This window comes from Sinocyclocheilus rhinocerous, unplaced genomic scaffold, assembly GCF_001515625.1.
Source record: "Sinocyclocheilus rhinocerous isolate Xijiao unplaced genomic scaffold, SAMN03320098_v1.1 scaffold1243, whole genome shotgun sequence".
Lineage (NCBI taxonomy): Eukaryota > Metazoa > Chordata > Actinopteri > Cypriniformes > Cyprinidae > Sinocyclocheilus > Sinocyclocheilus rhinocerous.
The window spans coordinates 3,155,111-3,169,860 of record NW_015626033.1 but is presented as its reverse complement, the minus strand read 5'-3'; the positions used below and the strand labels follow the sequence as shown (position 1 = coordinate 3,169,860).

Below are 14,750 nucleotides of genomic sequence, written 5' to 3'. Positions count from 1 at the left end.
CAGAAAAGCAGTTCTGGGCTTTTTTTTTTTAGCTAACTTAGTTGTTATTCTTGGCTGAATAACTCTAGAAGGTTTTCAAACGCCCTTTAAAATTAAATATGTACACAGTTTGGATTAAATGAAAGTATAGTCAAATTTTTTAATTAGCATGTTTTTGTATTTTGCTTTGGTACCGAAATCCGTGGATTTTCACTGGTATTGGTACCGAATACTGAAATTTTGGTACCGTGACAACACTAAGGTAACTAATATTAGTGTAAAAAAAAATAATAATAAAGGTCCTCAAAAATTATTGAAAATAATTAAACGGTCAGTATAAAAAAAAAAAGTTTAAGTTTTTTATTCAAGTCTAAACTATTCAACAGCCTATAACAGAAATTATAATAACTGAATGTAAAATAAAATGTTAAATAAAACAGCATAGTCTTCACTGTAAGAATTAAACTTCCTTGGTTTCTTATTAAAGCTACAAAAGTCCTTCAGTCAAGAGCAATGAGTGATTTTCTCTCTGTCTTTTGTTGTTTGATTAAAATTTAAAAACTTAAAAAAGCACACAGTCAGCAGCAGAAATATAGCCTGCTGTCATTTTAAGAGCCGCACGGATCCAATTTACTGTTATGCACGTATTTACATTCTTAACTGTTTAAGTTCACTTATTACATAACCGAAGTGTCACCAAGCACCGCATTTTGACACATTTTTGCGTGTATTTGACCGTTTAGGCATGCACCTTACGCTAAAAGTTGACTTTACATGCCCGTGTTCTGTTCCGTCTCTGAGCGCATGCACAGAAAGCCTCCTGAGGAACAGCGCAAGTACTCTTTCGTGCTTTTAAAAACATGAATAAATCTAATCAACTTTGATAAATCAAGCACGTCCCATTTTGCAAGTGAAATTAGGCTTTTATGGAGGAGCAAAAGTGCACCACTGGACAGGGGGCGGAAAGGGGTGCAATAATAGTTTTATCTCGATTATTGTATTTTCATAATCGTTGGAGGCCGAAATCGAAATCGTATTTCGATTAATTGCACAGCTCTACTTTGTTCTACAATAAATAATCAAAAAACAACAACTTTCCTCTACTTTTAAAGCTGATTTCAAGAAAGCATTTTGTATGGGTGACATTCTAAAATTCATGTTCACAGAAATTCCACTTTAATAAATATGTAAGGAATAATTGACTCCGGGCCATTGAATTATTAGAAAAATAATGCACACTCGAGGTGGTGATGCGGCCACGACGCGAACCTCGGGTGTGCATTATTTTTCTAATAATTCAACGGCCCGGAGTCAATTATTCCGCTTATACTACGGTTACCACACCTCAAGACATCAAGCAGACAATATATTTAAAGGGATTCGTCCGGTTTTTGTACTTAAATCGCTATTGTGAGTAGGATTATTTCTTCTGTATCTCATCCAACGCCTCTTTTGCTAGTTCCAAAACGTTATTTTAAAGCTGGTAATGGAGGCTTGCACCGTTGATAGCATTCTAATGCAGTTATTAATGAAGTGATTAGAAAGAGAGCGAGAGAGACAGAGACACAGAGAAAGAAAAAGAAACAGAGAGAGAGAGAGCTTGTGTGAATGTCTACCTCTGTGCGTCCCTCAACAGTGTTCTGCAGCAGCGTCTCTAAACAGCGCTGTTATTACCTCGCTAGTGAGAAATGTCATGTGTAGCCTTTAAGTTGCTACACTATATAGGCTAACTGATAAAATCGTCAGGGCAGCGCTGACAACACCTTTTTGTGCAAACTGCGTGACCGTAGTGTGCGTGTGCGAGCACGTGTGATGGCAGTAATTCCTGTGTGCTGTATAGGTACTGTATGCTAATTTCCATTATTACAGTTAACTATGCGAAGTGATATGGAACTGTAATACGGTCAAGAGAGCTGCTTGGAACTACGTTCGCCGTGCGTTTCCCTGAAGATAATTGCACACCTCAGAACGTTCGTCAGCCAATCAGATTCAAGCATTCAACGGCCCCGTAGTATAAGGCGCTATAAAGTACTGAAAAAATGAATTACACACTACACAGACAATATATAGGACACAATTTATGGACAAAATCTTAATGAAATTGCTATAATTGTAAGTAATCTACTGTAGTAACACTCCAAAGAGAAAGGAAAACTTGAAATCGCATCATATGACCCCTTTAAGTGTGAACTTCAGTATACAGAAAGGAAGTTACATCATGAGATGGCACAACCACACAAAGCCACAGAAAGCCAACCCATCTCTGAGCAACACTAAGGTTTAGGCTACATCATGAAGTTACTGCTCAAGAAATTTCCAAAGCACTCACTTTTAACACCAAAGCTGACTCGGTTTGAAGATTAACTTGCAATTGCTAATTGGTATTGCAAAAACATGGCTAATATTTCACTTCAGAGAAATTATTTAAATAAGACTGATTCATATTGACAAGACAGGTCACTTAAACTGTGACTAGAAAATTAAAAAGTACCTTCATCCTCTTTCATTCTTATATTTTTAACTTTGAGCAGACACAGACTGGACTCTATCTACATTATTAAAGCACCATTATGCACTGTGATTGTTGCTTATGAGTCTGAAACCTAACACAGGTCATTAATAATTCTGCATTCTCATAAACCGCATCTGCACAAGCAAGCCATGGCTGAAACAATGGAGTGGCACACCAGACACAATTTCTATCTCATGTATCCACTTAGCCAACAAACAACGAACTGCTATTTGTCAGGGTGACAGCCTTTGTTGTTTGATCATGCATCTTGTGGAGCATCTAATGGGTGATCACACAGTATGACATGCTCAGATAATAACTCTGGACTTCCTGGTCACCTGGGCCAGCAAGAAAGGCCCAACAATGGGTGAGAGCATCAAAACATCAACTGAGTTAATTTCCTTTCATTCAGCTATTGTTGCTTTCAACATTTTTATACAGGTTGAGATGTCAAGCTGAAGTTTATTTTGAGTGACAGCACTTATAAATGCTGATAGCATCCTTTTGGCTGCTTCTAAGATGGAGAGAAGAGCGAGATCTTTGTTGCACCCGATGAGAGCGGGATGCTATTTTAAGAAACAGCGCAGGAGCTTTGTTCAAGAGTTTAATTTATCATACAGCTGTCAAACTAAGATAGTTTAAAACTAAATCATGTCTACCCATAGCACCTTTGACATCCTTTGTGAAGACAAAGGCACATAATTAATAATGACAGTACAGTAATGTTTCAAATCACTCTCATAAGATCATGTCTGTACAATAATTTAAATATACTAATATAAACTGTGTGAAGAACAGGGTTACCGCAGGTTATATGAAGGTAAATTGAAGACTTTTTAAAAACTTTTTAAGATAAATTGAAGGTAACACAATATGTTCTTTGAATGTACGTGTCTAGGAGCAGACAATAAGTTGTACTGGCAACACTTCAAAGTTTTGAAAATACAACCTCCAACACATCTCTTAATTACTTTTTCATTAATTCTACAAAAAAAAAACTTGAATAGCTCTTCTTACGAACACTAGAATATGGAAATAACTTTTACTGTGCCTTCTGGTCACACTGCAAATAAGTGATGTTCTTCCTCAGTATCTTTGTCTTGTTTTCCAGTAAAAATATATTTTAAAAAATCATAAGTCAAGATATAGTTACTTGAGAAGAAAAATGACAGAAGATAAGAAGTCTTGTTTTCTGTGAAATTGATCAAAATGAAGTGAGTTTATGATTGAAAAAGAACAAATATCTGCCAAAGGGTTCAGAAAATCAACTTAATTCAAAATTAAAACAAGTTTTCATGCCCCACTGACATATTTTCTTATTTTTAACAAACTTACTTGATTTCTCAGTATATGCATCTCAAGGAAATATATCTTGATTTAAGGATGTTTACATATTTTTATGTGAAAAGAAGACAAAATACTGAGGAATATATACATTTTATCAATGACTTTATGAATTTAAGTCTTTCTGTTCTAATTTAAGACCTTTTAAGGCCTTAATTTCATGTCTTTGTGCTAAAAGTACAAAACTTTAATTCAAACAAACTGTGCCAGGACTCATGGGATTTGCCGGGAGTATACCAAGAAAGATTTCAATGTGGAAATTAAATCTAGATTTTTTAGCCACACAAAAATAGTCTGAGAGGAGGGAGCAGTCAAGAATAGGTGCCCCTCTTATCAGTTTTTAACCAGATGATGCACATAAGTGAAAAGCAACCCTCTACATTGCGAGTAAATCACTCGCATATGCGACTAAATCTTACTCTGGGCGACTAAATAATGTCTAACATTAGCCATTGGCTAATACATTCTTAGATTTTACTCGCCAGTATGTGTGTGAGAGACGTTCAACACAGATTTTCACTCGATAAACACGCTGACTGAGCGCTTGAGAGTTTCACTCTCCGTCAAACGATCTGTACTATTTTGATGCGCTCAATGGATCATGTCATGTACTCAATGGATGCGCAGTATGTAGCACGCAGCGCACCTGTATTTGACGTACCGTAAACTAGTGTGAAGGCGCACGACTCGCCGTCGCTTTAACTGCTGTGTTTCTCACACATGCAAAGAGAGAGAGCGAGAGTCTTGCATACCACGCTGAATCGACGCGCTACATGTAAACCATATTCTTTGTTATATTTTCCTGTCAAAATAACAGAGTTCATTTAGAATTATTCAGCTTTTAAGAACAAGCAAAAGATATGCCGGTTTCTCGGCAGTGGGCGGAGCTAATGCGCAAACAGCTCTCGTTGGCTGGCGCTCATCTATTACCGTCCCTGTTTTGATTTCAGCAAATCAGTTCGAGCGAACGCTGACAACGTGATTAATATTCATGAACCCAGCAGATAATAATAATAGTAGTAGTAGTAGTATCTTTTAATAATAATTACTATTACCTATATATTACCAACAATATCTTAAACACCACCACCAGTCCTAAGTTCAGTTAAAATGACAAATATGCATTCATTCATGGTTACCAAGTTTTAGTTCTAATCACTAGTTCTATCATTAAATAGTGCTTAATTATCATAATATCATAATATAATGCTTGATTGGCTGAAGTTAAGAGTGCACATTCAGTTATTTAAGAAGCTGTTCCATTTTACAAAGATAAGCTGATTGGGTGGAATCATATATGTGTGTGTGTGTGTGTGTGTGTACTTAACCATATTTTGGGGACAAATTTGATTGTGTTAAAAAGTGTATAACTATCTGTATATAAAAACAAAATAGAAGTCTATGTAATGTACCCATTTAGATAGCTAAGTCAACGTGTGTGTGTGTGTAAAATAGTATATCAGTCTGGCGAGTAAACAAAAAAATTTACTAGCCAATGGAGATTATATTGCCAAGGTGTGCGTAGAGGGTTGAAAAGTCCTTTTCAAGTTATCCAAATTCCCCAGACAAGTATGACAATCCAGCAATCAGTAACATGCTTCACAGATGATTGAACATGCAATGGACCTGTGTTCCTAAGCATCACAATAACAAAACTTTAGATTTGAATCAAACAACAGTGAAAGAAACCTGTCACTGGGGTGGTATCCTAAGATACAAAAGCTAGGTATATCTTTACATCTTATCTACCCCTAAATGGTATGTATTAGTACATTTGGAAAGGGTACTGCACCAGTGACAGCTTTGTAACCTTTTTTCTGAGTGTTCAGTATATGCACCCATTATCAGTGAATTTGACACACAAGCACTTGCAACATGCTTTCATGTTCCTCCAGAGCTGAAACAGTCTGATTTAATACTCATAAATGCCTTATTAAATACTCACTTGAATCTTCCCTGGCAGTGTTGACACTGGTCCCCAACCCATCCACGATCACAGACACAAGATCCGTTCACACACCTGCCTGACAGACAGCTCTGCTCGCAGGGTTTAGATGGAGAGCAGTCTGAAATCAGCACCAGGGAGAACATCACACACAGCCATAAATATCTCTGCACGCCCTGCAGTCTCTGTCTGACCAGAAACAGTTCAGGTCTGAGCATCCTCTTCCCAGCATTCATGGTTTAGGGATGCTGCTATTGTTGGTGATTGGGTATCAGTATCTTAGGGCCTTTCTTCCCTGCTTACTGGAGCCCAGATTGTTTCAATTAAAACAGCAGAGGGGATCCGTTCACTTACAGATCATGGATATTCCTTAAATATCAGCAATAGTTTCCCAAAATTTAGGCAATCGTTTAATGGAAAACCTCCAGATCCGAGTGTGATATGATAAAATGACCATAAACACAGGCATATTAAATCATCTTTCTCGCCTCATTGTTTCTGAACAAGGGCAGGAATTTCCTACGTTACCTCCTGCAGTTACAGGGCTGGAAAATAATTCCCCATAACACTGAAAAAAATCTTTCCTCCCAGAGCATTACCATAACTCAAGTGATGAGATATTTCCAGCTTTAAAGCATCATATTATTCAACGGTCTTATTCTGATCCCGTCCGCAGCCATTTTAAAGCGTAAACATTCAGCTGGCTGCCCAAATACACTGCTGGTGTGCTTTAACGCCTTTAAACCTTGACCTTTGCGTTGCTAAATCTTCATATTCCACGGGGAAAAACGCTAAACGGAGAAGGTTTCGGAGTAAAAAGCATCCTTTTTAACAGCACCAGTCAGTAACACGGATGTTGTTTCTGCTGTTGTCCGCTGCGCTGAGGGATTTGGAAAACCTGAGCAACTATCCGTTATCCGCATATTTTTTCGCTGTTTTTCAGGCTCAACGTAATAAACTCCTTAATGAATGCGTCGACCTTCAGTGTAGGTATATATCCTCTTCGTCCCAGTGCGCTGAAACCCTCTCAGTGTGTGAATTTTGGCCCCCTCGACCACCGTTTAAGCTCCCATAGTACGAGCAGCTCGCGCTGGCTGCTCCTCAGGTTGGAGCAAACTCAACGCGGAGATGTCCGCGCCTGCGCAATGGGAAGAGGACATCTTTAAAGAGACAGAGACCAGCATGCGCTAAAGTACTGTATGCCCTTCTGTTTGGGTTCTTTTATTAGTGTCAATTTACATTAATGCACCAAAAATGTATGATGACGTTCTGTTAATATAAGTAATATGAAGCAAATATAATTTGGGGTTGTTAAGATTTTTTAATGTGTTTCAAATAAGCCTCTCATGCTCACCAAGGCTACATTTGTTTGATCAAAATGCAGTAAAAATAGTGATATTGTGAAATATTATTATTATATAAAATAACTGTTTTCTATTTTAATATATTTAAAATTATAATTTATTCCTGAGATTGCAAAGTTGAATTTTCAGCAGCCATTACTCTAGTTTTGTCACATGATCATTCAGAAATCATTCTAATATGCTGATTTGGTGCTCATGTTATATGTCATATTATTATCACAGTTGAAAACAGTTGTACTACAGTTTTCATGCACAGATGCATAGAAAGTTCACAAGAACAGCATTTATTTTAAATAGATATTTTTAACAGTGCAAATGTTATTACTGTCATATTTGATCAGTTTAATCCATCCTTGCTGAATAACAATAACAAAGTGACAAAGTATGTATCCAGTTTGATTTACCAGTCAGAGAGCAAACGCTAGTGTGGGTCTCTTTAAGAACATAAGTATAACATATATTCACACAACAGTAAATCTGCCAGTTGTTATAGAATGTAATAAAACACTCAATTCAGTTGGGAATTTGATATTCCACATGGACATGGTGATTCTCACACCTCACAGACTTCCCTTTTTAGATCATTCCCATCACAACAGCTCCATTCAGTCAGGCAATGAAGATGAATAACATCACTGCATTATAGCGCTGACTTTAGGAACAGAGCTGTTTGGTTAAAATACATGTGTCCATGCTAAAGAGCAAATTTAAAGTTAAAAGAATGCCAATTAACACTTATATCACAATCTTATTGTTAATTTAATTCATACAGTATGTGCTCCGCATATTCAGTGCTGGCAGAGGTTTTCAACTTTCACATTTACACAATATTCCAGTCAATGAACATTCCTGTCTCACTTAGAGCTACATTCTTTCATGGCCCACTGGGGAACATGACACTTTCTCCTCAGACCTTCAGGAACGAAAGAATCAAAGCCTCAGGCAACTGCAACTCAGACTCACTGAGCACCACAGTAACTGCACATGCATGTCCCAGCATGTCAGAAAGCACATGCGGCATAACTGCCCAGTGATGCAACAGCAGTGACCTGCAGGATAAACATATATTGTTATGTGTAAATCACAGGGGATTTATGATTCATTCCTCTGCACTTCAGGCATTCCATAAATCTTTCACGAAGCCAAAGCACCATAGTGCTCCGCTCCCAGATGGGAGCTCTTGCTATACTGTAGTATAAAACTATCTACATCTACTCTTGCTATACTGTAGTAGAAAATTATATTGTGAGCTGAAAGTGAAAAAAGATATGATCAATTTATCCACGCCAGTGCAGATATCTGTACTGCCTCTTCTCTCTAAATAAAAGTAGCCAAGTAAGGAGGTGGGGTTTATATTTCACATGATTTCTTTCTTTGCTCTTAATGCCATTAAAGTATGAGTGAACAGAGTCTGGGAGCAGAGGAGCAGAATGTGATCTTAATCCCTGACTAAGAGGGATTAGTATCCGAGTACGCTGATTGCACACTTAAAAACAGTCTAAAGACTAGATTCAATTCAGTAAGAGACTGATTCAGTAAGAGAATGCTAATTCTACTTTATATAAATCTCATTGTGTAATTGTGTTTTTCTGTGCCATCTGAAATCAGCTTTTAACTGCATATTTTTAATGTGCTTATATTCGGTTTATCTTTTGAGACGTTTGTTTTAACAGTAAGGAAAACACCTTTCCCTTTAATGGATAGAAACACAAATATTTAAAAAAAACTGCACTACCATTCCAAATTTTAGGGAATACTAGAAATTCATATTTTTCTTCAGTAAGGATGCATTAAATTGATCAAAAGCGACAAGAAAGACTTTTACACTGTTATAAAAAGATTCTATTTTTAAAAATGCCATTCCTTTAAACCTTCTATTCATCAAAGAATCTTGAAAAATGAAGAAAAAAAATAACAAAATGTATCACAAATCAGCATATTAGAATGATTTCTGAAGGATCATGAGACACTGAAGACTGGAGTAATGGCTGCAGAAAATTCAGCTTTGCCATCACAGGAATAATACTACATATTTTTTAAACAAATAAACGCAGTCTTGTTAGGAATTAAGGAAACTTTTTTCAGAAACACAAACTTGAATAGTGTCATTTATTGCTATTTTCCAATACATTACTACTGCAATAATCCCATGTCACGTATTGCTTCTATTTTCAGTTTTTAAGGTTTGTACCAAACACGTAAAATACTGTATAATTTACTGGATCTGGAGCATAGAAATTAAATGACATGGGTATTTATTAACAAACCAAAATAACTGTATTTTCAAGCATATTTTTTCCTTTTTCATTAAGTGAATTCAGATGCATTAATGATCTATTATCAACTTTAATAGCTTGTCAATGTGTAATAAAAAAAATAAATAAAAAAAATTAAGCACTTTTGGGCTTACACAAATATTAACAGTGCCAAGTCATGTTTTGTCACCACAATAACACTGCAGTTTTAGCGTAACACAATCTGTTTTAATCTAAAATCAAAATAATGATGTTTTATTTCTCTTGGCAACATAAGAACTACAGTCAAGTGGTTATTAAATTGAAATAATAATTATAAAAAAATGCTTTGATAACTGAATTTGTTTTTGCACACTGTAGTAAATTCTATCAGCTTGAACATACAGATGCCACCAGCTTTATCCTCACTTGGCCATGAAGATGGATACAAATAAATGGTAATAGAGGCCAGATCAAATCAGAGTGGACTAGGCAATTTCCTACAGTTCTTCCAGTGAGAATGTAATTTGTTCATCAGACGGGCCGTTTCATCCCCTTTAATCATTTGTATCTCCATCGTCACCCTTAGATTTAGATGGGGTGGGCTTATGCTTTGATTTTGCTTTCTTGGCATTCTTCTGTTGCCCTGATGGGTTTGGGCAAGGCTGCAGAGCCTGTGAGATGTCTTTCAAAGTCCAGCGATCCTCCTTCAATGCATGCTCTTCCAGTGTGAACTGACCCTGCTTGGTCCGAGTGAGTTCCTTGATGTGAGCACAGGATGACAGAGCTGTGGGGGTACAGCAGGGAAAATCAGATTATTATGTCAAGTAAATTAAATGTTATTTTTTTAGGGTAATACTGCAAGAAATAAATATCTCTAGAGTGCTACCTTTTGCAAGATCATCAACCAAGCTTCTGACATAAAACCCACCTCCACACTCAACATCTGTAAATGCAAAAAGTACATTTAAATTTAACAAAAAAGATTAAATAAAGCTGTTCGGCATGGCATAATGATTTTATAAAAGATGATTTTTTCTAACCTAGTGCACACAAAATTAAAATCTGTTGAATTCACCCTCTGGTCATCCAAGATGTAGATCATGATTGTAGATTATGCATTACATCACTTGCTCACCAATGAATCATCTGCAGTGAATGGCCGCCGTCAGCTGATAAAAGCATCACAACAATCCAAAAATTATCGACACTCCAGTCCAGACACAACTCCAGTCCATCAATTACCGTCTTATGTAGTGAAAGGCGAAAATAGTTAAAAAGAGTTCTAAACAAATATGTCAGTGGATTTTGAGGTGGGAGGACAACAGGGGATGGAAGCGTTATTATGGATTATGAACACATATTTGGACTAGAAGCAACAGTAAGCTGTAACAACTTAATGATGGAATTGCTTTTTACAAACATGCAGCTTTGCACCTCACTAGATGTTAATTGTGGGACTGGAGTCTCTCCTTCTGACGGCACCCATTCACTCCAGTGGATCCATTGGTGAGCAAATGTTGCAATGCTAAATTTCTCCAAATCTGTTCTGATGAAGAAACAAACTCATCTACATCTTGAATTACCTGAGGGTGAGTACATTTTCAGCAAATTTTCATTTTTGGGTGGACTATTTCTTTAACTCTCTTAATGCAGTGGTTGTACAAGAAAACACATTTACCATTTATTAATATTTATCATATCTTATGTCTTTCCAAATATAGCATTAAAATGACAAACCTATGGTGAAATATGGCGGGCTGAAGTCTTGTAAAGAGAGACTGTAGACTGTGACTGGACGTGCAGGTTTAGCCTCAACCTCTTGACCTTGCTTGAGCAGGACAGACATGCGCTTGCCATCCTTCTTCAGTGCTGAATATCTATAAATGCAAATATCAGAAAGTCTATGATGTCAAGAAACATAATCTTGAGTATCAAGCTGATACAAATTGACTTACAGAGGTGGAACCTGCATAATTTCACCCGTAAACTGCTTCAGCTTCTCCTCAAAAGCCTCTTTTGTGATGTGATCTGGGGAAAAACAAGCATTTATCTTTATAGACTGACTTCTGTGAGATATCCATTCCCCCATCACAAGCGTAGCCACAAAACCATGATTCTCACCATAACTCTTTTCTTCAACAACATTTCCTGTGACATCAAGAGTATCAGTTGCTTTGCCTAACTCTCCAACAGCTCTGTATTTCTATGAAAAAGACCATAGAATTGAATGTTACAGTACTAAAATTGAGAATGAGAAATGTAGAAAGACACACAAACATGATGTGACCCAGAAAATACTTACCTTTGATCCTGCAAGCATTGTGGTGAGCATCTTTGTTCCTTCACCAATTCCAACTACTGCAAAACATTAGGTTTTAAGTAATATTCTTACATATTTTATATTATATAATATTCTTAATTCTACAGGCAAAACCATTATATTTTCATGCCTTGTTACAGAAGCAAAATCCCATAATTGACATGTTTTCTTTCATACTTGTTTGCATTTGTAGATTTCAATTACAAGATTATATTTAAAAAGCTGTTTTCTCAAAATGAGTCTTTTTCTTCTTCTCAGTTCTGGATGTTTTTAGAGAGGGGTCTGTTTGTATCATTTGCATGATTATAACATTTTATTATTCTAAACATGATGATATGTGTGTGTGGTAGTGATAAAACGAGACATAAAACTCTAATGTATCTAACTCTAATTTTTGTTTGCATAATGTTTCACAGTAGAAGAAGATACTTGATTATATTTACCAAGTACACCAGAAGCATTGCTGTCCAGGGTGCCACCATGACCAATTTTTAAAGGTTGCTTGTTCCTTTTGCGAGGATTGGGATTTGCAACACCTGCCTCTGTGTAAGGATAAATTCGTTACACAATAAAAAGTACTCTGATAATTATTTTATGAGTGATTATCTCAACCCCCAATGCAGAGGACTGACATCAACTGCAAAGAATGAATCACAAGATGCCCTAACAGAACCAAAATTAAAAACGCGCCTACCTTTTAAAAGCGCCTTCTTCAGTGTGTTTAACACATCTGCGGAGGTGGGACCCTGTTTCTTATAAATGGCAAATATACCATTAAAAGAAGACTGCAATTTGGATAATGAACCGTTCTGTATAGCCATGCTTATTGCTATCACGGCGCGAGATGATGACGTCATTGGCATGTAGGTACTTGTAGTAGTGCTTTCAATATCAGCAGCACGTTTGTTTGAGTCAAATATGGGTTCTGATAAGCACTTTCAAAATGGACATAAGATCACCCTAAATTGGAATTGTAATATTTGATATTGCCAAAGCAGATTTCACTCCCTGCACTGCAGCACGAGCATATTCCTACCAATCAGTCTTTTAATTTGCAATCGCGAAGAATATTCTGCTGTCATGCCTCCAACATACACAAGTATTTTATTTATGACCACAGATAGGAATTATATCTCACTTAATCCACTGGCTACTAATTGCTGCTCCGGGATAACGCTCGCAAATGCAGGTCTAGGATCAGTTTCCCATAGCCGCCTGCAAAATTTAACTATAACTGAAATGCGAAAACTGACTCTAGATCAGCTGGACCAAAATAATCCGCTGCTTCCTTATTATCTAAACATTTTCGTCCATCGTATTTTACTCGAATAAAAACAAATCTACCGGCATAAAAGTTTATGTAGGCTATCATTAAAATATTATTAAGTGATTCAAAAGCAAGGCGTCGAGTACAAGCTCACAACAGGTTCACAGTAAAATATTAAACCACATGATGGCGACATATTACTGAAGAAGTATTTAGATCAATAGTGTCGGATGTTTGTTTGTTATATTTTCTCAAATCAATTCAGACATAGACGTTGAGAATAAGTAGGCCTATTATGAATAGCTTAATACTAAAGTAGCCAATTACAATAAGCAATTAGACTAATATCGTATATTGTAACGGAGGGTTTATTTATAATTATAACATTTTTATTATAATTATCTTTATTAATACATTTTTGGATGGGACATTTTAAATGGTAGGCTACATATTAAAGTGCGATCTTTTATAAGTTTATGCACTGGACAGATCACAGTGACTTGAATCTTCGAAAAGAAAGGGTCTGAAAGATAATATATAAAAACTTAAAAAGCAACATCACAATCTATTAAAGTAAAAAAAAAAACAGTAGTTACTATTAAAGCAGGAGTGGCTAGTCAAAGTATAACTGCTTCAGTGGTAACTGTAACCACATACCGTCAATAGTATCCTATCGTGCAGGACACGCCCATTGTGTAAGGCTCTGGTTCCCGTTATTCTCTCTCGCTTTGTGGTGATCACTGATGCCGAGCGCCAGAGCTGCTCCGCTGCTCATGGACACAGAGCTCGCACACTTTCTGGTTATCTGAAGTCGGGGAACTGTATTTTACACATTGCCGACCACCACCATCATCATTATTTCAGGAGGAAAAATACAGCTTATCATTCTGCATCATGTCAACAAGAGGTAACCAGTTTTTATGTAGTTTTTAAAAAGGCATTATTTGCGAGGACAAATTTCTAATTCATTCGTACTCAAAAGAGGTCAGTCTATTTGACACGTGTTTCATTGTGCTGAGAATGAAGCTACCTTTAAACTTGATGAGACTGTCATGTCTCTACACCTGTCCCGAAACAGTTTTTTTTTTTGCATAGGCCTATATCAAATCTGACAACTATAGCCCACATGTGAGTTAAACTAGTAATGCTATATGCAGCATCATAGCACTTAATATAAAAATATATTATTACAAACACTATTAAGCTGTACAATAAAGATTAAGACCATGTGTTGATAAATATTACATTTGTCATCAAACTTTGATTCATATTCATATTAATATATTGCAAATGTCAGCATTCAACATATAATGTTTTTCCTAACCTATATCTGATTAGAAGGAAAATTAGCTTTTTTCTGGTTCTGAAGTGTATTTCAATGAAATTTGTATCTGTTTGTTTGGGAGATCGTTTTGGTGAAAGGTGTCCCTTTGTCTGGATAATTTTGCTTTCGACATTGCATAATATCTCACAATTTCTTCAGGTATTCCTGACAAGGTCTGTTTCAAATTGAAGAAGCAATGTGGTATTTATTGTATATTCTTTATGGACTTAAAAAATGACTTGAAGACAATTGAAGGGTTAAATAAAGCAATTACCTTCTTTTCTGAGTTCAAGAAAGGACACAGAGAAGTATCAAAGCCTATTAGACTGGTGTATTATTTGCATTTTGTCCTCTTGCTGTTGGATGCTCTTCCTTTCATATTATCATCATGCGAGATGATGCTAGTATGCATACGCCCACTGAATGTTTCTTCTTATTATTTTTGCTTTGACAGTTCA

At 36.3% G+C, this 14,750-nt stretch overlaps 2 protein-coding genes across 2 annotated transcripts in view; both read right to left on the bottom strand.

The window, feature by feature from the left end:
* LOC107708169 (attractin-like protein 1) overlaps window positions 1-6,902 on the bottom strand; it is a 127,804-nt gene extending 120,902 nt beyond the window's left edge. The window contains exon 1 of the mRNA XM_016512337.1: window positions 5,781-6,902. Within this exon, the coding sequence (XP_016367823.1) occupies window positions 5,781-6,016 (236 nt within the window). The 5' untranslated portion in view covers window positions 6,017-6,902. The remainder of the gene's footprint in view (window positions 1-5,780) is intronic.
* A 2,355-nt stretch (window positions 6,903-9,257) lies between these two features.
* LOC107708440 (probable tRNA pseudouridine synthase 1) lies at window positions 9,258-12,569 on the bottom strand. The gene is made up of 8 exons (XM_016512674.1): window positions 12,396-12,569; window positions 12,145-12,243; window positions 11,684-11,739; window positions 11,503-11,584; window positions 11,337-11,409; window positions 11,119-11,258; window positions 10,268-10,324; window positions 9,258-10,165 (listed from the first exon to the last, which is right to left on the bottom strand). The coding sequence occupies exons 1-8, from the start codon at window positions 12,562-12,564 to the stop codon at window positions 9,936-9,938; spliced, it is 906 nt and encodes a 301-aa protein (XP_016368160.1). The 5' UTR covers window positions 12,565-12,569; the 3' UTR covers window positions 9,258-9,935.
* Window positions 12,570-14,750: the final 2,181 nt, after the last annotated feature.